The 24,721-nt window shown below is 38.9% G+C and overlaps 1 protein-coding gene and 1 non-coding gene across 2 annotated transcripts; one reads left to right on the top strand and one right to left on the bottom strand.

Moving 5' to 3' along the window:
• Positions 1–15,233: 15,233 nt before the first annotated feature.
• On the bottom strand, positions 15,234–15,341 carry LOC148580613 (small nucleolar RNA R71). Its single transcript, XR_015899533.1, has one exon. It is a non-coding gene; the product is annotated as a small nucleolar RNA R71 (small nucleolar RNA).
• Positions 15,342–16,231: 890 nt separating this feature from the next.
• On the top strand, positions 16,232–17,101 carry LOC148580612 (uncharacterized). The gene has a single exon (XM_088492267.1). It carries the CDS (start codon positions 16,232–16,234, stop codon positions 17,099–17,101), a length of 870 nt encoding a protein of 289 aa, XP_088348393.1.
• Positions 17,102–24,721: the final 7,620 nt, after the last annotated feature.

Below are 24,721 nucleotides of genomic sequence, written 5' to 3'. Positions count from 1 at the left end.
TTATTTTCCTTGTTTGATCTTTAGTTTTTCTTGTTTTGTGATTTTTCTTGTTTTTCTTGTGCATTCTAGAATTATTAGTATCTGAAAAAAAATAATAAAATATTTTTATGCATTAGACACCTTGTTAAAACACTTTAAATTTATAGCTCAATTGGCTAGAGCGTGGTGCTTATGTTCTTGGTAATTGGCTATCTTCTTAAAAAACTTTTTCAAAAAAATAATTTTTCTTTGGATAAATCTTGTGCCAAACTTTAAGTTTGGTATTTTCTTGTTGATTTTTCTTTAGTTTTCGAAAATTTTATCTTGGTTTTCTAAAAATTTTAAGTTTGGTGTTCTATCTTCATGTTCTTGCTGTTCTTGTGAGTCTTCAAAGTGTTCTTGAGTCTTCCTTGTGTTTTGATCTTAAAATTTTTAAGTTTGGTGTTCCTTGGTGTTTCCCTCCAAAATTTTCGAAAATAAAGAGCACTAGATCTAAAAATTTTAAGTTTTGTGTCTTTTTATTGTTTTTCTCTTTCCTCATGGAATTCAAAAATATCTTTTCCCTTTATTTTAATTGATTTTTCGAAATTTCCTTTTAAAAAATTCAGATTTTATTTTAAAACTTTTTTATTTTATCTTATCTTAGTTTTCAAATTTCAATTTTCAAATCTTTTCAAAATTTTCTTTTTCAAATCCTTATCTTAATATTGTTGACTTTTTCAAAAATTCAAAATTCAATTTTCAAATTTCAATTTTCAAATTTCAAAATTAATTTTCAAATTTAAAATTTAAATTTCAACACTTTTTAATTTAAATTCCTTATCTTCTCTTACCTAGCTTATCTTATCTTTTCTAATCTCAAATCTTAAAATCAAATCTTTTTCATATCTTTTCTTTTTTTTTTTATTTTATTTTATTTTCTTACAAGTATCTTTAATTTTAAGACATATCTTTTTCAAAACTTCCTAACCAATTTCTCTCTCTTCATTTTTTTCGAAAATCCTTACCCACATTTCTTTCAAATCTTTTTAATTAATTTAGTTTTCAATTTTCTTTAATTTCTTTTTCTTCTAATTTTCGAAAATATAGTAAATTTTTTAGTTATTTTATTTTATTTTATTTTAATTTCGATTTTAAAAAAAAAATTATTTGCAATCCGCATCATCTCCCTTTCTCCATCATGGATCTAAGTGGAAATGAACAGTCCAGAAGGACTCTGGGGTCATATGCTAGCCCCACTACTGCTTCATATGGGAGTAGTATCTGTATACCCTCCATTGGAGTCAGTAGCTTTGAGTTGAATCCTCAGCTCATTATCATAGTGCAACAAAGTTTCCAGTATTCCGGTCTTCCACAGGAAGAACCTACAGAGTTTCTGGCACAATTTTTATAAATTGCTAATACATTACATGATAAGGAAGTAGATCAGGATGTCTACAGATTATTACTGTTTCCATTTGCTGTAAAAGACCAAGCTAAGAGGTGGTTAAATAACCAACCAAGGCTAGCATAAGGACATGGAAACAACTGTCAGAAAAATTCCTGAATCAATACTTCCCTCTAAAACGGATGACACAGCTAAGGCTGGACATCCAAGGCTTTAAACAAGGAGATAATGAATCTCTTTATGATGCCTGGGAGAGATACAGAGAGATGCTAAGAAAATGCCCCTCTGAAATGTTTTCAGAATGGGTGCAGTTAGACATCTTCTATTATGGGCTTACAGAGAAAGCTCAGATTTCTCTAGACCACTCAGCTGGTGGATCTATACACATGAGAAAGACAATTGAAGAGGCTCAAGAGCTTATTGATACAGTTGCCAGAAATCAGCATCTGTACCTAAGCAGTGAATCTTCCAGGAAAGAAGAGGCTAAAACAGTAACTGCTGAACTCAGTTCTGCAGAACAAATTACTGAATTCAATCAGCAATTGGACTTTCTAACAAAATAGCTGCCCGAAATCAAGGAGATACTACAAGACACAAGAATGGCTAATCTGAATATGGAAGTATAGTTGAAGCAAACAAAACAGCAGTTATCAAAACAAATAACAGAAGAGTGCCAAGCAGTTCAATTAAGAAGTGGGAAAACATTAAATACCTCACTTCAAGGCAGCAGGAAGCCAAGAAATGAACAAACTACTATTCAAAATCCCTCTAAGGACAGTAAGAGCCCAGAGAGGAATAACTCTGGCGTTCAAACGCCAGAAACAGGCAGGGATTTGGCGTCAAACGCCCAATGGAAGCTCAGTTCTGGCGTTCAAACGCCAGGAACAAGTAAGTAGTTGGCATCCAACGCCACTCCAACTTCTAACTCTGGCATTCAAATGCCAGTGAGGGATCAAACACACACAAATGCTGATAACATCCCCTCTAAAAAGGCTTCTCCAACCACCTCTATAGGAAATAAACCTGCAGGAACTAAGGTTGAGGAATACAAAGCCAAGATGCCTTATCCTCAAAAACTCCGCCAAGAGGAGCAGGATAAGCAATTTGCTCGCTTTGCAAACTATCTCAGGACTCTTGAAATAAAGATTCCATTTGCAGAGGCACTTGAGCAAATACCCTCTTATGCCAAGTTCATGAAAGAGATCTTGAGTCATAAGAAGGATTGGAGAGAAACTGAAAGAGTTCTCCTCACTGAAGAATGTAGTGCAGTCATTTTGAAAAGCTTCCCAGAAAAGCTTAAGGATCCCGGAAGCTTTCTGATACCGTGCACATTAGAGGGTAATTGCACCAAGACAGCTTTATATGATCTTGGGGCAAGCATCAATCTAATACCTGCATCCACTATGAGAAAGCTTGGTTTAACTGAAGAAGTCAAACCAACCCGAATATGTCTCCAACTTGCTGATGGATCCATTAAATACCCATCAGGCGTGATTGAAGACATGATCGTCAGGGTTGGGCCATTTGCCTTTCCCACTGACTTTGTGGTGCTGGAAATGGAAGAGCACAAGAGTGCTACTCTCATTCTAGGAAGACATTTCCTAGCAATTGGACGACCTCTCATTGATGTCCAAAAGGGGGAAGTAACCCTGAGAGTCAATGAGGATGAGTTTAAGTTGAATGCTGTCAAGGCTATGCAGCATCCTGACACACCAAAAGACTGCATGAAAGTTGATCTCATTGACTCTTTAGTAGAGGAGATCATCATGGCTGCGAGTCTCGAATCAGAGCTGGAAGACATCTTTAAAGATGTTCAGCCTGATTTGGAGGATTCAGAGGAATCGAAAGAACCTCTGAAACTTCCTCAGGAAGAGGAGAAACCTCCTAAACCCGAGCTCAAGCCATTACCACCATCCCTGAAATATGCATTTCTGGGAGAAGGTGACACTTTTCCGGTGATCATAAGCTATGCTTTAAATCCACTGGAAGAGGAAGTACTACTTCAAGTGCTAAGGGCACACAAGACAGCTCTTGGGTGGTCCATAAGTGACCTTAAGGGCATAAGCCCAGCTAGATGCATGCACAAGATCCTATTGGAGGATGATGCTAAGCTAGTGGTTCAACCATAGAGGCGGCTAAATCCAGCCATGAAGGAGGTGGTGCAAAAAGAGGTCACCAAGTTACTAGAGGCTAGGATTATTTATCCCATTTCTGACAGCCCCTGGGTGAGCCCTGTCCAAGTTGTGCCCAAAAAGGGAGGCATGACAGTGGTTCATAATGAAAAAAATGAACTGGTTCCTACAAGAATAGTTATAGGGTGGCGCATGTGTATTGACTACAGAAGGCTCAATACAGCCACCAGAAAGGATCATTTTCCTTTACCATTCATAGACCAGATGCTAGAAAGACTAGCAGGTCATGAATACTACTGCTTTTTAGATGGCTATTCAGGTTACAACCAGATTGCAGTAGACCCACAGGACCAAGAGAAAACAGCATTGGCATGTCCTTCTGGAGTGTTTGCCTACAGAAGGATGCCTTTTGGTCTGTGCAATGCACCTGCAACCTTTCAGAGGTGCATGCTCTCTATCTTCTCTGATATGGTAGAGAAATTTTTGGAAGTCTTCATGGATGACTTTTCAGTATTTGGAGACTCATTCAGCTCCTGCCTTGACCATTTAGCACTTGTTCCGAAAAGATGCCAAGAGACCAACCTGGTTTTAAACTGGGAAAAATGTCACTTTATGGTGACTGAAGGAATTATCCTTGGGCATAAAATTTCAAACAAGGGAATAGAGGTGGATCAAGCTAAAGTGGAAGTAATTGAAAAATTACCACCACCTGCCAATGTTAAGGCAATCAGAAGCTTTCTGAGGCATGTAGGATTCTATAGGAGGTTTATAAAGGATTTTTCAAAAATCGCAAAACCTCTGAGCAATCTGCTAGTTACTGACACGCCCTTTGTGTTTGACACAGAGTGTCTGCAGGCATTTGAAATCCTGAAAGCTAAGCTGGTCACAGCACTAGTTATTTCTGCACCAGACTGGACATTACCATTTGAACTAATGTGTGATGCCAGTGACCATGCCATTGGTGCAGTACTGGGACAGAGGCATAACAAGCTTCTGCATGTCATTTATTATACTAGCCGTGTTTTAAATGATGCCCAGAAAAATTACACAACCACAGAAAAAGAATTGCTTACAGTGGTTTATGCCATTGACAAGTTTAGATCATACTTAGTAGGATCAAAAGTGATTGTGTACACTGACCATGCTGCTCTTAAATATCTACTCACAAAGCAGGATTCAAAGCCCAGGCTCATAAGATGGGTGTTGCTTCTGCAAGAGTTTGATATAGAAATAAGAGACAGAAAAGGGACAGAGAACCAAGTGGCTGATCATCTGTCCCGGATAGAACCAGTAGAAGGGGCGTCCTTTCCCTCTATTGAGATCTATGAAACCTTTCCAGATGAGCATTTGTTTGCCATTCAGGAAACACCATGGTTTGCAGACATTGCAAACTATAAAGCAGCAAAGTTCATACCCAAAGAGTGCAGCAGGCAACAAAAGAAAAAATTAATCACTGATGTAAAGTACTACTTGTGGGATGAACCATATCTCTTTAAGAGATGTGCAGACGGAATAATCCATAGGTGTGTGCCTAGAGAAGAAGCACAGAATATCCTATGGCATTGTCATGGATCACAATATGGAGGACATTTCGGAGGTGAGCGAACAGCTACAAAAGTCCTCCAATGTGGCTTCTACTGGCCCACTCTCTATAAAGACTCTCGAGAGTTTCTGTGTAACTGTGACAGCTGCTAGAGAGCTGGTAATCTGCCTCACAGTTACGCCATGCCTCAGCAAGGGATCTTGGAGATTGAGTTGTTTGATGTATGGGGTATTGATTTCATGGGCCTTTCCCACCATCATACTCAAACACTTATATTCTGGTAGCAGTCGACTATGTATCCAAATGGGTAGAGGCCATTGCCACACCCACTAATGATACTAAAACAGTGCTGAAGTTCCTCTAGAAACATATCTTCAGCAGTTTTGGTGTCCCTAGAGCACTAATTAGTGATGGGGGCACTCACTTCTGCAACAAACAGCTTTACTCTGCTATGGTCCGGTATGAAATTAGCCACAAGGTGGCAACTCCATATCATCCACAAACAAATGGGCAAGCTGAAGTCTCTAATAAAGAACTAAAAAGAATCCTGGAACGGACTGTAAGTACCCGTAGAAAGGATTGGGCAAAAAGCTTGGATGATGCTCTGTGGGCTTACAGAACAGCATTCAAGACTCCTATAGGGACCTCTCCATACCAGCTTGTGTATGGTAAGGCCTGTCATCTGCCCGTGGAACTGGAGCATAAGGCCTACTGGGCAACCAGATTCCTAAACTTTGATGCCAAATTAGCTGGAGAAAAAAGATTGCTCCAGCTAAATGAGCTAGAGGAATTCAGACTCACTGCTTTCGAAAATGCTAAGCTTTACAAAGAGAAAGCAAAAAGGTGGCATGATAGAAAGCTGTCATCTAGAGTCTTTGAACCAGGACAGAAGGTTCTGCTGTTTAACTCTAGGCTCGGGCTATTCCCCGGGAAACTGAAATCCCGGTGGAGGGGACTATATGTGATTACAAGTGTGTCACCATATGGCTATGTGGAGCTTCAAGACATTGATTCTAATAAGAAGTTCATTGTTAATGGATAGAGAACCAAGCACTATCTTAAAGGCAATATTGAGCAAGAGTGCTCAAGGCTGAGGCTAGATTAAAAGCTCAGCAAGGTCCAGCTAAAGACAATAAAGAAGCGCTTGTTGGGAGGCAACCCAATGTTATTTAATTATATCTATTTATTTTCTATTGCTATTTTATGTCTTTTTAAGGTTGATGATCATGTGAAGTCACAAAAAACTACTGAAAAATCAAAAACAGAATAAAAAACAACAACAAAAATAGCACACCCTGGAGGAGGAGTATTCTGGCATTTAAACGCCAGAGACAAGCATCTGTCTGGCGTTTAACGCCAGAAACAGGCACCAAGCTGGCGTTTAACGCCAGAAACAAGCATCTACCTGGCGTTAAACGCCAGAAATAAGCTACATTTGGGCGTTTAACACCAGAAATAGGCAGCAGTCTGGCGTTAAACGCCAGGATTGCACAGCAAGGGCGTTTTCCACGCCAAATTGGAGTAGGGATGTTAAGTCCTTGACCCCACTTGATCTGTTGACCCCACAGGATCCCCTCAGGATCTGTGAACCCCACAGGATCCCTACCTTTCCTTCTTCATGTTCACACAACACAACCCTCTCTTCTTCCACTCGGCCGAATACATCTTCTTCCCCCATCTCCTCCATTTTCTTCTTCTTCTACTACTTTCTCCCTTCTTTTGCTCGGGGACGAGCAAACCTTCTAAGTTTGGTGTGGAAAAAGCATTGCTTTTTTTGTTTTTCCATAACCACTAATGCCTCAAGGGATGCACTTCCCTTCACAAAACTATTAGGAGCAACAAAGACAAGGAAGAGACATAGAGGAGCTCAAGAGCACCATTGGTTCTTCAAGAAGAGGAAGACGCCACCCTCACTAAGGTGGACCCGTTCCTTAATCTTCTTGTTCTTATTTTCCTATTTTTCGTTTATTATGCTTTATGTTTTATTTATAATTGTGTCTTTACTATATGATCTCTAGTATCTAAGTGTCTATGTCTTAAAGATATGAATGTCCTATGAATCCATCACCTTTCTTAAATGAAAAATGTTTTCTGAAAAAGAAAAAGAAGTACATGAATTTGAATTTTAAATAGTTTAATTATTTTGATGTGGTGGCAATACTTTCTGTTTTCTGAATGAATGCTTGAACAGTGCATATGTCTTTTGAATTTGTTGTTTATGAATGTTAAAATTATTGGCTCTTGAAAGAATGATGAAAAAGGAGAAATGTTATTTGATAATCTGAAAAATCATAAAAATGATTCTTGAAGCAAGAAAAAGCAGTGAAAAACAAAGCTTGCAGAAAAAAAAAGAAAAAAAATGAGAAAAAAAAAAGAGAGCAAGAAAAAGAAAAAGCAAGCAGAAAAAGCCAAAAGCTCTTTAAACTAAAAGGCAAGATCAAAAAGCCAATAGCCCTTAAAACCAAAAGGCAAGGGTAATAAAAAGGATCCAAGGCTTTGAGCATCAGTGGATAGGAGGGCCTAAAGGAATAAAATCCTGGCCTAAGCGGCTAAACCAAGCTGTCCCTAACCATGTGCTTGTGGCGTGAAGGTGTCAAGTGAAAACTTGAGACTGAGCGGTTAAAGTTGAGGTCCAAAGCAAAAACAGAGTGTGCTTAAGAACCCTAGACACCTCTAATTGGGGACTTTAGCAAAGCTGAGTCACAATCTGAAAAGGTTCACCCAGTTATGTGTCTGTGGCATGTATGTATCCGGTGGTAATACTGGAAAACAGAGTGCTTAGGGCCACGGCCAAGACTCAAAAAGTAGCTGTGTTCAAGAATTAGCATACTGAACTAGGAAAATCAATAACACTATCTGAATTCTGAGTTCCTATAGATGCCAATCATTCTGAACTTCAAAGGATAAATTGAGATGCCAAAACTGTTCAGAAGCAAAAAGCTAATAGCCCCGCTCATCTAATTAAAACTGATCTTCATAGATGTTTTTGGAATTCATTGTATATTCTCTTCTTTTTATCCTAATTTGTTTTTAGTTGCTTGGGGACAAGCAACAATTTAAGTTTGGTGTTGTGATGAGCGGATAATTTATACGCTTTTTGGCATTGTTTTTAGTATGATTTAGTTAGTTTCTATTATATTTTTATTAGTTTTTAAATAAAAATCACATTTCTGGACTTTACTATGAGTTTGTGTGTTTTTCTATAATTTCAGGTATTTTCGGGCTAAAATTGAGGGAGCTGAGCAAAAATCTTATTCAGGCTGAAAAAGGACTGCAGATGCTGTTGGATTCTGACCTCCCTACACTCGAAATGGATTTTCTGGAGCTACACGAGTCCAAATGGCGCACTCTCAATTGCGTTGGAAAGTAGACATCCTGGGCTTTCCAGCAATAAATAATAGTCCATACTTTTCTCAAGGATAGATGACATAAACTGGCGTTCTATGCCAGTTCCATGTTGCAGTCTGGCGTCAAACACCAGAAACAGGTTACAAATTGGAGTTGAACGCCAGAAACAGGTTACAACCTGGCGTTCAACTCCAGAAACAGCCTAGGCATGTGAGAAACTTAAGTCTCAGCCCCAGCACACACCAAGTGGGCCCCATAAGTGGATTTTTACACCAATTATCTTAGTTTATTCATTTTCTATAAACATAGGTTACTAGTTTAGTATTTAAACAACTTTTAGAGATTTATTTTGCAACTCATGAAATTTTAGATCTGAACTTTGTACTCTTTGACGGTATGAGTCTCTGAACTCCATTGTTGGGGGTGAGGAGCTCTGCTGTGTTTCGATGAATTAATGCAACTATTTCTGTCTTCTATTCAAACACGCTTGTTTCTATCTAAGATGTTTATTCGCACTTCAATATGATGGATGTGATGATCCGTGACACCCATCATCATCCTCAACTTATGAACGCGTGCCTGACAACCATCTCCGTTCTACCTTCGATTGAATGAATATCTCTTGGATTCTTTAATCAGAATCTTCGTGGTATAAGCTAGAATCCATTGGCAGCATTCTTGAGAATCCGGAAAGTCTAAACCTTGTCTGTGGCATTCTGAGTAGGATTCAGGGATTGAATGACTTTGACGAGCTTCAAACTCACAAGGGCTGGGCGTAGTGACAGATGCAAAAGGATCAATGGATCCTATTCCAGCATGAGTGCGAACCGACAGATGATTAGTCGTGTGGTGACAGTGCACCTGGACCTTTTTCACTGAGAGGACGGATGGTAGCCATTGACAACGGTGATCCACCAACACACAGCTTGCCATAGGAGGAACCTTGCGTGCGTAAAGAAGAAGACAGGGAGAAAGCAGAGATTCAGAAGACAAAGCATCTCCAAAACTCCAACATATTCTCCATTACTACAGAACAAGTATTTAATCCATGCTTTTTTATTCTTCGCAATTCATACTGATAATTATAATTGATTTCCTGACTAAGATTTACAAGATAACCATAGATTGCTTCAAACCAACAATCTCCGTGGGATCGACCCTTACTCACGTAAGGTATTACTTGGATGACCCAGTGCACTTGCTGGTTAGTGGTACGAGTTGTGAAAAGTGTGATTCACAATTCGTACACCAGCTGGAAACTTACCCAAAAGAAATGAGATGCCACAAAATTTCATCTTAGAACTAGAACTGTTTGATGTGTGGGGAATCGATTTCATGGGACCTTTTCCAACTTCATATTCAAACAAGTACATCATGGTAGTAGTGGATTACGTTTCCAAGTGGGTAGAGGCTATTGCAGCCCCAACGAATGATAACAAGGTGGTCATAAACTTCCTCAGAAAGAATATCTTTAGCCGGTTCGGAGTCCCACGAGCACTCATCAGTGATGGAGGGAGCCATTTTTGTAACAGACCACTAGAAGCTCTCCTCCTACGATACGGGGTGAAACACAAGATTTCCACGCCTTACTACCCCCAAAGAAGTGGGAAAACTGAGATATCTAACAGAGAGCTAAAAAGGATTCTGGAAAAGACTTTGGGAGCATCAAGGAAGGATTGGTTGAAGAAGCTGGATGATGCTCTTTGGGCATACAGAACGGCATTCAAAACACTAATCAGGATGTCCCCATACCAACTGGTGTATGGAAAGGCTTGTCATCTACCATTGGAGCTGGAACACAAAGCTCTCTGGGCTCTCAAGCTGCTAAATTTTTATAGCACTGCTGCTGGTGAAAAGAGGGTCTTGCAGCTGCAAGAAATGGAGGAGTTCATATCTCAAGCCTATGAAAATGCCAAGATTTATAAAGAAAAGGAAAAGAGAAGGCATGACCTCTATTTAACACCCAGAAGCTTCGAAGAAGGACAGCAAGTGCTCCTCTACAATTCCAAATTAAGACTTTTCCTGGGGAAACTCAAATCAAGGTGGTCAGGACCCTTTCTTGTCACAAAGGTCTCGCCGTATGGACATATAGAAATCATGGAGGAAAGTTCAAAGAGGACGTTCACTGTGAACAGACAAAAGCTCAAACACTACATGGGCAACATGGGGGAAAACCCCAAAGTGAAGTATCACCTCAAGTGATGGAGGAATCGTCGAGCTAGCGACGCTAAAAGAGCGCTTCGTTGGGAGGCAACCCAACCTAAGGTAGTTCTCTTTTCATTTGCATTTTAATAAAAATCACAAGTAGTTTTTCCCGTATTGTGAGGAGCTAAGTTTGGTGTTACACACCAAAACAATACAAGAGCGAGTGTGTAATTCTAAGTTTGGTGTTCCACCAAAGATTTCAGTTAGAATCACACTACACTCCTTCAAGGGCAAATTGCTAGATCCAACCAATAAGGAGAACCACTTAACAGTAGTTAGTTTCTAGTTGTCTTGCTAATAACCACACATGAGATTTTCTGCATGCATTCAACCTGCTGTATTAAGCAAGGAACTAAGTTTGGTGTTCACACACCAAGTTAAGTTCCGAAATGCACAAGAATACATGCATACTAACTATCTCTCAAGTGCTTTGGGGACAAGCAACTTCCAATAACTTTGCAGGGATTCAATCAATCTTTTGGAAAAATAGTGCACCATCATCCAAGGAAGTGAGGAAAGATGCAGAAGCTATGGAGGATGACAACAAATGGGTAGCTGGAAGGCATCACCAAAAGGTTGTATTGTTACTTGATTCCATATGCTTGGAAATAATCAATTTGGAAGTCTGAATGTGCCCTTGATTAATAGCCACTCTTTAAGCTTAATGCACTAGAATTTGATGTTTGTTTTTTCTTAGGTCTATGCTTGCTAGTCAAGTTGCCTGTTTTCATTTTCATCTTGCTTATTGTATGCTTGTCCTTTTAAGCTAAATAAAAAGAAAAAAAGATGTTATGAAAGACCAGAGTAATGTTCAAGTTGTGGAGTAGGTTCTTAAATTTGTGGTGTAGTAATTACTTAGCTAAGTTGGTTCACCAACAAGGTGGGAAGGCAACTATCTGTCTTGAATCATATGCTTGAAACACACCCCATGAGACTAGCTAAATAATAATATCCTAATAAGAAAAAGGAAAAAACAATAAGGGTTGAAAAAGAAAGAAAAGTTAATAAAGAATAAGGCTAGGCACCAAGGGCTTGAATCTTGAGGGATGTGTCTGTGGTGCTCTTGTACCAAGGATCTGCTTGGTTGAATAAGTTCTTAGGAGTGCTTCATCACTTGGTAACTTGCGTTAACTAACCTGGGATTATCAATTGAAAATCCACTATCAAGAGCAACCTTGCTACAGAACATTTAGTAACTCAAAGAGGTGCTGGACACCAAGACCCCAAGGAAAGAAAATAACAAACCATGTACCTGTGGTGTGCATGTATGGGGGAGAGAGACTTGAGGGAGTAAGTCCTTAGGGGTGTTTCAACACCTAGCACCTTGAACCAACTGGTTCGAGAGTGTTGGCTGAAAGCTTATCTTAAAGAGTTGCCCCCTCACAGAACACTTAGCCTAAGGAAGAAATAAACCTTGGAAAGACAAAGGGATCAATAAATAAAAGTCTCAAAGGGTGCAATCAAGTGAGTATTCCAAGGCATGATAAAGGTCTGAAAGCCAGTAAAGGAATGAACCTAAGTTGCTATGCATGAAACCCCATAAAACCAAGAACATGACTTCCACAATAATGATTCATTCCTCTTGTCATTTCATTCATCATTCTCATGTTCCAGTACTTGCTTAGGGACAAGCAAGCTTTAAGTTTGGTGTTGTGATGCCAGGGCATTTTGGCCAGTTTCACTGACCTTTTCTTTATGGTTTTAGGGTAGTTTCATGCACTTTCTTAGGAAATAAGTAAGTTTTGGGTAGAATTTCACTTACATCTTGATTCAAGCTAACATTGTGATTTTTATATGAATTCTTGAGAATTATGCATGAATTGAATGACAAATTGGATGATGCATGTCTCATAACTTGGACTAGAACTTTGATGCACTTTATTGCTTGATTTCAGGACAAAGGAAGCAAGGAAGAACCACGTTAGCAGCCACGTTAGTCTAACTAACGTGACCTCTAACGTGGAAGGGGAGCTAGCTTGCAACGTTAATGAGAAAAGTATTCACCAATAAGGTCCTCGAAGCCATCATAGCCCACGTTAATTGCCACGTTAACTACATTAACGTGGTAGTTAACATAGAAGAAGAAAATGAAGCCAATGTTAGTGACACTCACCTTTGCCACTAACGTTGAGCTAAGCCACTTTGAGCCACGTTAGTTCCCACGTTAACTCAGTTAACGTGGACTCTAACGGGGAGGGAGCAAAGAATCGCCAACGTTAGTGATACTCACCTTTGTCACTAACGTTGAGTGTCACTAACGTTGGGATGAGCCACTATGAGCCACATTAACTCCCACGTTAACTACATTAACGTGGAAGCTAACGTGAGTAAAAGGGATGATGAGCCAACGTTAGTGACACTCACCTTTGTCACTAACGTTTGAGATGGCTAGCAATACCACGTTAGAAGCCATGTTAACCTAGTTAACGTGAACTCTAACGTGGGATGTAGGGGCATTTTGGAACGTTAGTGACAAAGGTAAGTGTCACTAACGTTCTCGAAGATGTGGCAAGCCTACGTTAAAGGTCACGTTAGCCACACTAACGTGAACTCTAACGTAGGGAGAAAGGAGGATTCTCAACGTTATTGGAAAAAGTAAGTCCCAATAACCTGTGCGAAGGACCAAGAGGCAACGTTAGTGGTCACGCTGATGCCACTAACGTTGAAGTTAACGTGGAGCATGCTTGGGTTAGGAGCGTTAGTGAAAAAGGTGATTGTCACTAACGTTCTCAAACCCACACTTTCACTTAACGTTAATGCCACTAACGTCCTAAGCTAGAATCCCTGCCTACTTCACACTTTCTTTCTGCAAGTAAAGTTAAGCCCACTGAAGAAGATAACTGCTTCAACTCAAGATCCAAAGGCCCATATCCAAGACTTGAATAGCCAACTAGAAGATCAGAAGAATAGTATAAATAGGGAGAGCTTCGAACTAGAAGGAGCTTTTGGCAATATTAGAATTACTCTCTGTATTTTACTTTCTCTGCAACTTTTAGTTTAATTCTCAGAATGTACTCTCCATCTATGCTTTTCATTCCCAGAGCTATGAACAACTAAACCCCTTTCATTGGGTTAGGGAGCTCTATTATAATTTGATGGATCAATAATAGTTTTTATTATCCTTCTTCTCTCTTTTCTCTTGATTTTACTAGAAAGCTTTCAATCTTCATCCAATTGAGTAGTTATCTTGGAAAAGAAGCTATTCATACTTGGATCTCTTCTAAACCTTGGAAGAGGAATGAAGAGATCATGCTAGAATTGCTTTCTCATGTTGGACCAAATTGGGATTTGGGCGGATATGGTGACATATAATTCTCCCAATACTTTGATTTGGAAATACATGTGGTATAATCAGTGACCACACTTCATCTCTTCTCATGAGTAATTAGACCAAGGAATTGGCTATTGATCTGATTTGAGAGATTGAATTACCAAGGAATTGGAATTCAATCACTTAAGATTGCCAAGGAGATCAATGAATGCATTGATTGAGGAAGAGATGAAAATTAGCTTGATCCGGAGAATGCAACATCTCCTAAGCCCAATGAACTTCCCATTTCTGATCTTACCCATTCTCTTTACTTTCTGCTATTTACTTTCATGCTAAACTCCCCTTCCCCATTTAAGATTCTGCAATTTACCTTCCATCATTTATTTTCTGCTATTTACTTTCCCGCCATTTAATTTCCTGCAATTCTCAACTCACTTTCTGCTTAGCTCAACTAGAACATTCTTCCAATTAAAGTTGCTTGACCAATCAATCCCTGTGGGATTCGACCTCACTCTACTGTGAGTTTTTACTTGACGACAATTCGGTATACTTGCCGAAGGAAATTTGTTGAGAGACAAGTTTCCGTGCATTAAATTACCTTGTTATTTCTTTTTCAGTTCAATAATTTTCCTATTTTCTATTTTATTTTAGTTTTATTTTGGTCATTTTTGTTAGTCATTGTTCATATTTCCATTCTTCTTACTGCTCTATTAACTGTTTGATCAATTGCATCAACCAAGCTAACCACTAATCTTAATAAGAGTGACTCCTTCACTTGTCCTCTGCTTGCTGTTTGTTGAATGTATGACAGGTAGAAGGGGAGAAACTTCATCCACCTTCGATAGTGAACCTAAGAGGACCTTCCTTAGATTAAGGAGGGAAGCAAGAAGCAAAGGCATAGTTGGAGAGGAAGTGGTGGAGGAAGTTCTGAGAACTACTATGGAGGAAGAGGTGCATAACCATGTTGGAGAGGATGTTGGCAATCATGTTGGGCAAGAGAGGAGAGTCTTAGGCTCCTACATCAACCCAAATCCAGGAAACTATGGTAGTAGCATCCTGAAGCCAACAATTTATGCTACCAACTTTGAGTTGAAACCTCAACTCATCACACTTGTCCAGAATAATTGTTCATATGGAGGGGGTGCCCAAGAGGACCCAAACAAACATCTCACTACATTCTTGAGGATTTGTGACACTGTAAAGTCAAATGGTGTACACCATGACACCTACAAGCTACTCTTGTTCCCTTTTTCGCTCAGAGATAAGGCAGTAAAGTGGTTGGAAGTATTCCTCAAGGAAAGCTTGACCACTTGGGATGGTGTTGTGAACAAGTTTCTAGCAAGATTCTACCTTCCACAAAGAGTCAATAGACTAAGAGTTTAGGTGCAAACCTTTAGACAGCAAGATGGTGAAACCCTGTATGAGGCTTGGGAGAGGTTCAAAGACTTGACAAGGAAATGCCCATTAGATATGTTTAATGAGTGGGTGTAATTATACATCTTTTATGAGGGACTGCTATATGAGTCAAAGCAGGTAGTAGATCATTCTTCAGGGGGCTCATTCAACAAGAAGAAGACCATTGAAGAAACCATAGATGTCATAGAGACTGTGGCTGAGAATGAGTACTTCTATGCTTCAGATAGAACTCAAAAGAGAGGAGTAATGGAGCTCAACTCTATGGATGCTTTGTTAGCCCAAAATAAAGTGATCACTGCACAAGTAGCAGCCTTAACTAAGAAGGTGGAGAAGAATCAAGTCTCAGCTATTCAAGCCCAAGCCCCTCCATAAGAAGGAGATGCACCAGAAGTTGAATGTGAATGAGAGAAAGCTAACTATGTGAACAATCCATCTAGACCACCATATGATCCAAACTCTAAGACATACAACCCAGGTTGGAAGAACCACCCAAATTTTGGGTGGGGAAACCAACAAAACCACAACCAAGACCATAAACTATACCATTCTAACCAATACAACAACCACAACCCCAACCACCAATCAAGTAACAACAGACCCTACCACAACTCACACAATGCACCATACCACAACTCACACAACTCACACAACCAACAACCACACAATAGCCACCACCAAGATACATCATCCTCAACCATGCAACCATGTAAAACTAGTAGCAATTTTTCAAAATTGAAGGCTGCCATAGCACAATTGTCAGCCCAACTGACAGGGACCATTTCCACTGTCCTAGAGAGATAAATACAAGCTAAAAAAAGATAGATGCAAACCAAGAGGAGTTTAGATCCAACATAAGAAATCAAGGGGCAACAATTTCGAAATTGGAAGCACAAGTGGGGAACTTGTCTAAACAAATACCAATGTCTACACTTATATTTTCCAGTGATACCATGGCCAACCCAAGAGGGGAATATAAGGCCATCACACTAAGAAGTGGAAGGGTTATAGAAGAAAAACCCCCAAGCCAAAGCAACCAAGAGGAAGAAGCTGCAAAGGAACCTGAAACTAAGAAAGAAGAAGAGACCCCTACACCATGCTCACCAAAGCAAGTCCTAAACCCCTATGTGCCACAAGCACCTTATCCACAAACGCTGAGGAAGGATGGGAAAGACAGCCAGTTGTCTAGATTCCTAGAAATCTTCAAGAAGCTCCAGATCAACATACCTTTTGTTGAGGCATTAGAGCAAATGAAACTCTATGCCAAATTTTTAAAGGAGCTCATGACAAAAAATAATAACTGGGGTGAAAAGGAAACCATAGTGCTAACTGAGGAGTGTAGTGTCATCATACAAAAGAGGCTTCCTCAAAAGATGAAAGACCCTGGGAGCTTCCAAATTCCCTGCATCATAGGTGATATCAACATTGACAAAGCATTGTGCGATCTGGGGGCTAGCATCAACCTCATGTCCTTGGCAATGATGAAAAGGATGAGGATTGAGGAAGCCAAACCAACAAGAATGGCACTCCAGTTGGCTGACAGAATATTTAAGTTTTCTAATTGGGTAGTGGAAGATTTGCTGGTGAAAGTGGGAGAGTTTATCTTCCCAGCTGAATTTGTTGTGCTTGACATGGAGGAAGAAGCCAACACATCAATCATCCTAGGAAGGTCATTCCTAGCCATTGCTAGAGCTATTATTGATGTTCAAAAAGGGGAGCTAGTCTTGAGATTGCATGAGGAGAAGATGGTCTTCAATGTCTTCAAGGCCATGAGTTACCCCCAAGGAATCCATTGGAGAATGCATGATGGTGGACACAATTAAAGATCTTGTTCAAGGAGTCCTAGAGGAAGAACAATGTGAAGTAATCACAGGGCGAGACCAACAAGTTCCATGTGGTGAACTACCACCAGAGACTATGGAAGAACCAATCATGCTGAACAAGACAAGTAACATGGAAGTGGAGGCACCAAAATTGGAACTAAAAGCCCTGCCTCCAAGCTTGAAATATATTTACTTGGGTGATAACAACACATACCCAGTGATCATCAATTCAAGCTTGAAGAACAACAAGAAGAGGAGCTAATCCAAGTGCTGAAACAACACAAGGATGCTATAGGGTGGACAGTTGCAGACTTAAAGGGGATCACTCCTTCAATGTGCATGCACAAAATCTTACTTGAAGAAGGTGCAAAGCCCTCAAGATAGCAACAGAGAAGGCTAAACCCAACAATGAATGAAGTAGTGCAAAAAGAGGTGCTAAAGTTATGGCAAGCAGGGGTGATTTACCCCATCTCAGACAGCCCCTGGGTAAGCCCTGTTCAAATAGTCCCTAAGAAAGGAGGGATCACTATTGTACCAAATGAGAAAAATGAGCTGATACCAACAAGAACAGTGACTGGCTGGCGCATATTCATTAATTATAGGAAGCTTAATGAAGCTACCAGGAAGGACCACTTCCCCTTACCTTTCATGGACCAGATGCTTGAAAGACTTACAGGACACGAATATTATTGCTTCTTGGACGGTTATTCCGGTTACAACCAAATAGTTGTAGACCCCAAAGACCAGTAGAAAACCTCATTTACTTGTCCCTATGGTGTCTTTGCTTATAGGAGAATGCCCTTTGGATTGTGCAATACACCTGCAACATTCCAAAGGTGCATGCTCTCCATATTTTGAGACATGATTAAAAGATTCATTGATGTGTTTATGGATGACTTTTCTATATTTGTTGATTCATATTCTAAATGCTTACACCACTTGGTCTTGGTGCTAAAGAGATGCCAAGAAACTAACCTCGTTTTGAATTGGAAGAAGTGCCACTTTATGGTCACAGAGGGGTGGCTCTTGGCCATAAGATCTCAAAAAGAGGCATAGAGGTGGACAAGGCTAAGGTGGAGGTGATTCAAAAGTTACCCCCACCTTGCAATGTCAAAGCAATTAGAAGTTTTCTAGGACATGCTGGCTTTTATAGATAGTCCATTAGAGATTTTTCAAAGATTGCCAAACCTTTAAGTAACTTGCTTGACTCTAATGTACTTTTTGTCTTTGATAGAGAATGCATGCTAGCCTTTGATGAGCTTAAAAACAGACTTTCCTCTGCACCTATCATAGTACCACCATGCTGGGATTTACCTTTTGAGTTGATGTGTGATGCATCAGACTTTGCTGTTAGTGCTGTTTTAGGACAGAGGAGAGATAAGTTAGTGTATGTTATTTACTATGCTAGAAAAATCCTCAATGAGAATCAAAGGAATTACACCACTACAGAGAAGGAACTTCTTGCCATAGTCTTTGCATTTGATAAATTTATATCATATCGTATTGGCTCTAAAGTTACTGTTTTCGCTGATCATGCAGTCCTCAAATATTTGTTGACCAAGCAAGAATCCAAGCCTAGGTTGATAAGATGGGTTTTGCTACTTCAAGAGTTCAACATAGAGATAAAAGATAGAAGTGGAGCAGAGAACAAGGTGGCTAACCACCTATCGAGAATCCCACATGGAGAGGATGAGGCACAGCAATTTGAAGTGAATGAAAGCTTTCCTGATGAGTAGTTGATGATGATTCAAGAAAGCCCTTGGTTTGCTGATATAGCCAACTTCAAGGCTATTGGGGAGTTACCCACCAACATCAACAAGTACATGAGGAGGAAGCTACTAAATGATGCTAAACACTACATCTGGGATGAGCCCTATTTGTTTAGAAAGGGTGTTGATGGAATCTTGAGAAGGTGTATCTCACAAGAGGAAGGGCAAGAAGTGTTGTGGCCACTACCACAAATATGGGCTTTAGCAACGCCAAAATTTGTAACGCCTTAAAACCGTTTTCTTAGATGGTTTTAGAGAACGGTTTTCTAAACTGTTGCTAATAAAGTTCAATTTTTTACTACGTTATAGCAACAAAATAAAATCGTTCTCTTTGACTATTTTAAAGAATGATTTTGTAACTGTTACAATGAAAGTTTTTAGGCAACGGTTGTTTATTGTTGTTTAAATATTTGTACAAAGGATACGCATAAAAACCGTTGCCAATATTGTAACACTTTAAAACTGTTCTATTAGATGTTCTTAGACAACAGTTTTTACAATGTTGTTGTTGAAGTTCAATTTTTCACTATGTTATAGCAACAAAATAAAACCGTTCTCTTTGACTATTTTGAAGAACAATTTTATAACCATTACATCAATTGTTTTATTAAGAAATAATTTTCTAATGTTGTTTAAATAATTTAATAAATATTATTTATGGAAAAATAAATTTAAAATAAATATTAGTTTTTGTTCCATTCAATTTTCGCTCTAAAATTTAATATATAATATTTTTTTTACACTTAAAAAAAAACCAAAAAAACAATCAGAACGCTAGCGCAAACTTCCTGCTCATTCCTTTTCCCTCCCTTTAGTGACCCCTAACCCACGACCATAACCCACTATTCATCATCTTCTCTCCCTCAACTAGTGAGTCCTAACCCACCACCATAACCTGCCATTCATCATCGTACGTTAGCCATCATCGCATAACTTTACGCAGCCCTCACCGTACCATCGAGTCCTAACTCTTTATTTATAAAAATTAATCAATTAAGAGTAATTAAATTATTTTTATTAATATTTAGAGTTAAGTTAACTAATATTTCCTGTGTAATTTTATAATTGGTTATTTCACATAATTTGAAATTAAAAATTCAGTATTGGAAGAACTATATATAATTTAATTTAAGTAATTTCTATTATGAATAAATTATTATTTATTTTATTAATTTGAGTTCTTAGAAAATTAATTTATTAAGAATGATTAAATTGATTTTTATAAATACTTCATGTTTAAATTAATTAATATTTATGTATAATTTTTATTATAATTAGTTATTTTATATAAATTAAAATTAAAGGTTTGATAATAAAAAGATAATAAAAAATTATATCATTTAATTTGAATAATTGATATTTTTTAGTTTAAACAGTATTTCACAAAATATGATTAATATGTTCATTTTATAATTTAAAATTAAAAATAATTATTTGAACTCATTGATATATTAATGAATAAAATTTTATATTCCAAAAATAATTTTTACAGTATTATATTTAAATTCTAAGTTATTATTCTATCCCAAAATTATTATATTACTGGTATATATTTTATTTAACACTAAATTCCCAAATAAAACCCTAATTTAACATAATGTAAACATACACGGTCACATACAGAAGGGGAAACAGAGGGGGGGGACGAGAGAAGAGGGGGAGCTTGAAGAGGGAGGGGGATCAAAGAATGGGAAGGAGAGGAGAGGGGAAGGGAGAGAGGCGCTGCCGGTGGTGACCACAGCCACCATCGCCGCTGACTTTGAGGGGAAAACGAGGGTGAGAGAGAGAGACGCACAGAACGCGTGACGCGAGGAAGAGAATGAGCTTGTCTTCGTTGCTGCCGTCGCCGTGCCTTTCTGCCGCTGCCCTTGTTGGAAGCTGTCGTTGTCGCTGGAAGGAACCAAATAAGGATAGGAAGTCGCTGTTGATACTGCCGCAGAGAGGAAGGAAGGGACGTGTGTGAAAAAGTGACGTAATAAAGGAGGAGCCGATCCTCTGCCGCCGCCGCTGCCGAAATTCCTTGTCACCGCCGTCATTCATGGTGAGTTGGTTGTGCCCTAGCTACTAGAACCACCATTTCTGAACTCTTATTACTATGTAACAATCCTATAGCTCAGGCAAGTCAATTTTTCATTGTGAATCCTTTTTTCAAATTGTATTCTGTGTATCTTATAGACTGGTTGTGCCCTAGCATTCAGTTATTATTCTGTGTTTGATCTTCACAATTTCATACAAGATGCTGCTGTATTAATTGCTTTCCTGATTTCTGCCGTGTTCCACGTGGTGTGTATGTCTCTCTTTAATGCTATTTTATCTAATGAAAGAAGCTTTCATGATTTTCTTTTCTCTGGTTTGAGAAATTAAAGGAAGGTGATGTTGCCCCAGTCATAGTCATTACCTCTGAAGTATTGTTTCTCGTTTTACCCTTAACAAGTGGTGTGACTATTGGGGAAGGATTGATATATAAGACACAAATTTGTGACTGACTTCTAGATTTCTAGATACCAAAACCTCAAGTACCTGGTAGTTTCTAAATGAATTCTCATGAGACACAAACAAATACTGTTCTGCTTCCTAATTTCCAACAAGTGTTTTCATTGTGACGGAGCTGAAATTAGAAACCATCTGTTGCATCTGAACTATGTCTTCAATAAAGCCTTTCATTTGTTTCTCCGTAGTAAAAATAGGATGTGGAGACAACAGCTTTTCAAGTTAATTGCCAAAGTTGCCTAAAGTTAACACCTTCATTTATAATTCTCATTTGGTAGTAGTTTTTTGGAAGTATAGTTAGATTTACTTTCCACATCATCTCTTCCATCTTTTGTACTTTTCACTAAGCTATGAGTATCTAATTTCCCTCTCATTGAGAAAGGGAGCTATGTTGTACTTGATGGATTAATGATAGTGAATTTCTTCTTCTCTTCATCTTCTCTTTGATTTGCTAGAAGGAATTTCATTTTAATGCTAGTATTCAATCATCTTAGGAAAGAGTTTGGATGAAAAATGGGTTTCATGGGAACCTTGGAAAAAGAAACATGGAACCATGCTTGAAATCCCTTTTCACATTTGAGTAGATCTGGGTTTTGGTGATTGTATATGGTGACATATAATCCACCCTCTATTCTGGATCTACAAGGATGTGTGGTATAATCAAGGACCAAGTATATCTCTCTTCATGAGCAATTAGACCAAGGAATTGGCTGATTATCAAGATTTGAGAGATTGAGTCACCAAGGGATTGGGGCTCAATCAATCATGATTGCCAAGAGGTCAATGAGTTTCATGATTGAAGATGAGATGAACTGGATTTAATCCAAAGAGAGCAACATCTCCTGATCTCAATAAATTCTCCCTATTCTTATCTTCCACATTCTTTATAGCTTTCTTTACATTCTGTCAATCCCCATTCCCATTTACAATTAAGTCATTTATGTTTCTGCACTTTACATTATTGTCATTTTCTTTTCTGCACTTTACTGCTTCTCTTTACTTTTGAGTTATTTACATTCCTGTTCATTTACAATTCTGCAATCACGCTTTATATTTCTTAGCTTGACTAATTCACCCATTGATTAAAATTGCTCAAATCTACCAATCTCTGTGGATATGATCCCACTCTACTGTGGGTTATTACTTGACAATAAATTTGGTGCGCTTGCCAAAAGAACGAATTCATCATTTTTATATGGGGAGTGAATTCTGGTCATCAGCTCCGATGAAGTTGCTATTTGGGTGTTTGCCTTCCCATTCTCTCTTAAAGGAAGAGCAAAGGAGTGGTTCTATACCCTACCCGATGATGTTGTCACCAATTGGGATTTGCTTCGAAGGGAATTCCTAGACAAATTCTTCCCTCAGGAGGTGACCGATAGGTTGAGAAAAGAGATCTCATGCATCATTCAAGGTGATTTGAAAACTCTTTATGAGTATTAGGAGCGTTTTAGAAAGCTCCTTGATTCATGACCTCATCACATGATTGACAATTTAGTGTTGATTAGTTACTTTTGCCAAGGCATGAAGCCTCAAGATAAGATCCTTTTGGATGCTTCGAGTAATGGCTCTTTAACGAAGTACAAAACGACGAAGGAAGCTTGGCAACTTATTACCGATCTAGCCGAATCTATCCCAACATACAAGGCAAAGAAACAACCATCCAAGGGCCATCAATGAAGTTTCCTCTAATGAGTCTGCCTTCACCAAGACCTTAGGGAAGATGACCACCATTCTCAAGCAAATCCATCTTAATCAATAATAACCGCCTCCACAACAACAATACCAAATGGTAGCTTCACAAAGAGTATGTGAAATTTGTGCTTGCAACTCCCATTATACCGATGAATGTCCACAACTCCAAGGGGATAATACCTTGGCGGCCACCAATGCTTACTTCAACTGTTCCAATCAAGGCCCTTATCAACAAGCGGGTAATTATAACTAAGGGTGACAAAACCAGGGTTGGCAAGAGAACTCAAACCAAGGATAGAGAGATGGTGCAAATCAAAGAGGGAACAACAACTTTTAACCATACCACAACTAACAAAACCAATAATTTCAAACACAAAACCAAGGCTAAAGATACCAACCCCCACATCAAAGACAAGCCCAGGTGCCACAAATTACCCAACCATAAGTTCCTCAAATCACCTACCCTTCTTCTTCCTCCAATCAAGCTCTAATGGATGATACTCTCCGCATTATTCTTCAAGAGAAAAGGGAATTGCATTCTATTATCCAAGAGCAAAGGGATTTTCAAAGGAAACAATATTTGTACTTGGCCACTTTGACCGAAGTCATATCCCGTATGGCTCTACCAACTACCAGTAACCAAAGCACCTTCCAACCTTCAAGCTCAAGTGAACTTCCCTATCAATCATTGCCCAACCCAAAAGGTAGCATCAATGCTGTCTCTTTAAGGTCCGACACTATACTACAAGAGAGGAGTTCCAAGGAATCAAAGGCAAATGAGGCTATTCTCGATGAAGACATTGTTGAGGTGGAGGATGTGGATAATAAGGAAGAAGTTAAAGAAGTTATTCAAGAGGAAGTTGCTCAAGCAAGAGAAAGTGGTCCCAAGGAGGAAGATGCTTTAAAGGAAGCCATGCCAATTCCCTTCCCAGCTGTGGCAAAGAGGACCAAAAAGCAAGTGCAGCTAGATCCCAAGATGGTGGATATCTTCAAAAACGTTGAGGTAATTATTCTCCTTTTTTATGCTATTCGCCAAGTACCTAAGTATGATAAATTTCTAAAAGATTTGTGCATGAACAAGGAAAAGATTAATGAATTAGAAAGTATTTCTTTGGGTAGCTCAATTTCTACTTTGATGGGTACTATACCAGAGTAATGTGTTGATCCCGGTCCTTGCTTAGTTTCTTGCACTATAGATGATGTTGAATTTGTGGATTGTATGTGTGATCTTGGTGCCTGTGTGATCATTATGCCTTTTTCTGCTTACAATGAATTGGACCTTCCACCATTGAAAAGGTCGGCAGCTCGTTTTGTTTTAGCCGACAAGAGCATTATTTTTGTGGCCGGTATTACTGAGGATGTCTTAGTTAGCATCAAAGGATTAGCCTTCCCGATTGATTTTTACATCCTTGAGATGCCTCCTAATGACTTCGGGAAGCCATCATCCATTCTATTAGGGAGGCTTTTCTTGAAGACTTCTAGGTTTAAGCTTGATGCATTTTTGGGCACATACTCTTTTGAGATTGATGGTAGAACGGTAAGCTTGAATTTGGATGAGACTATGACTCATCCGCTGGAGGATCGCTCTATCTTACGGTGTGATTTGATTGATGAAGTTGTAGTTGAGATTCACCATGAGACCCCTCATGAGATGAGTATGAATAAAGGC

This window comes from Arachis ipaensis, chromosome B10, assembly GCF_059453495.1.
Source record: "Arachis ipaensis isolate K30076 ecotype BB chromosome B10, ASM5945349v1, whole genome shotgun sequence".
NCBI lineage: Eukaryota > Viridiplantae > Streptophyta > Magnoliopsida > Fabales > Fabaceae > Arachis > Arachis ipaensis.
Note: the sequence above shows the minus strand (reverse complement) of the source record. Positions and strands in the feature narration are given on the sequence as shown.

Excerpts from the sequence above, each read along its gene's own strand:
- LOC148580612 (XM_088492267.1), top strand. The coding sequence starts at position 16,232 with ATGGCCAACCCAAGAGGGGAATATAAGGCCATCACACTAAGAAGTGGA.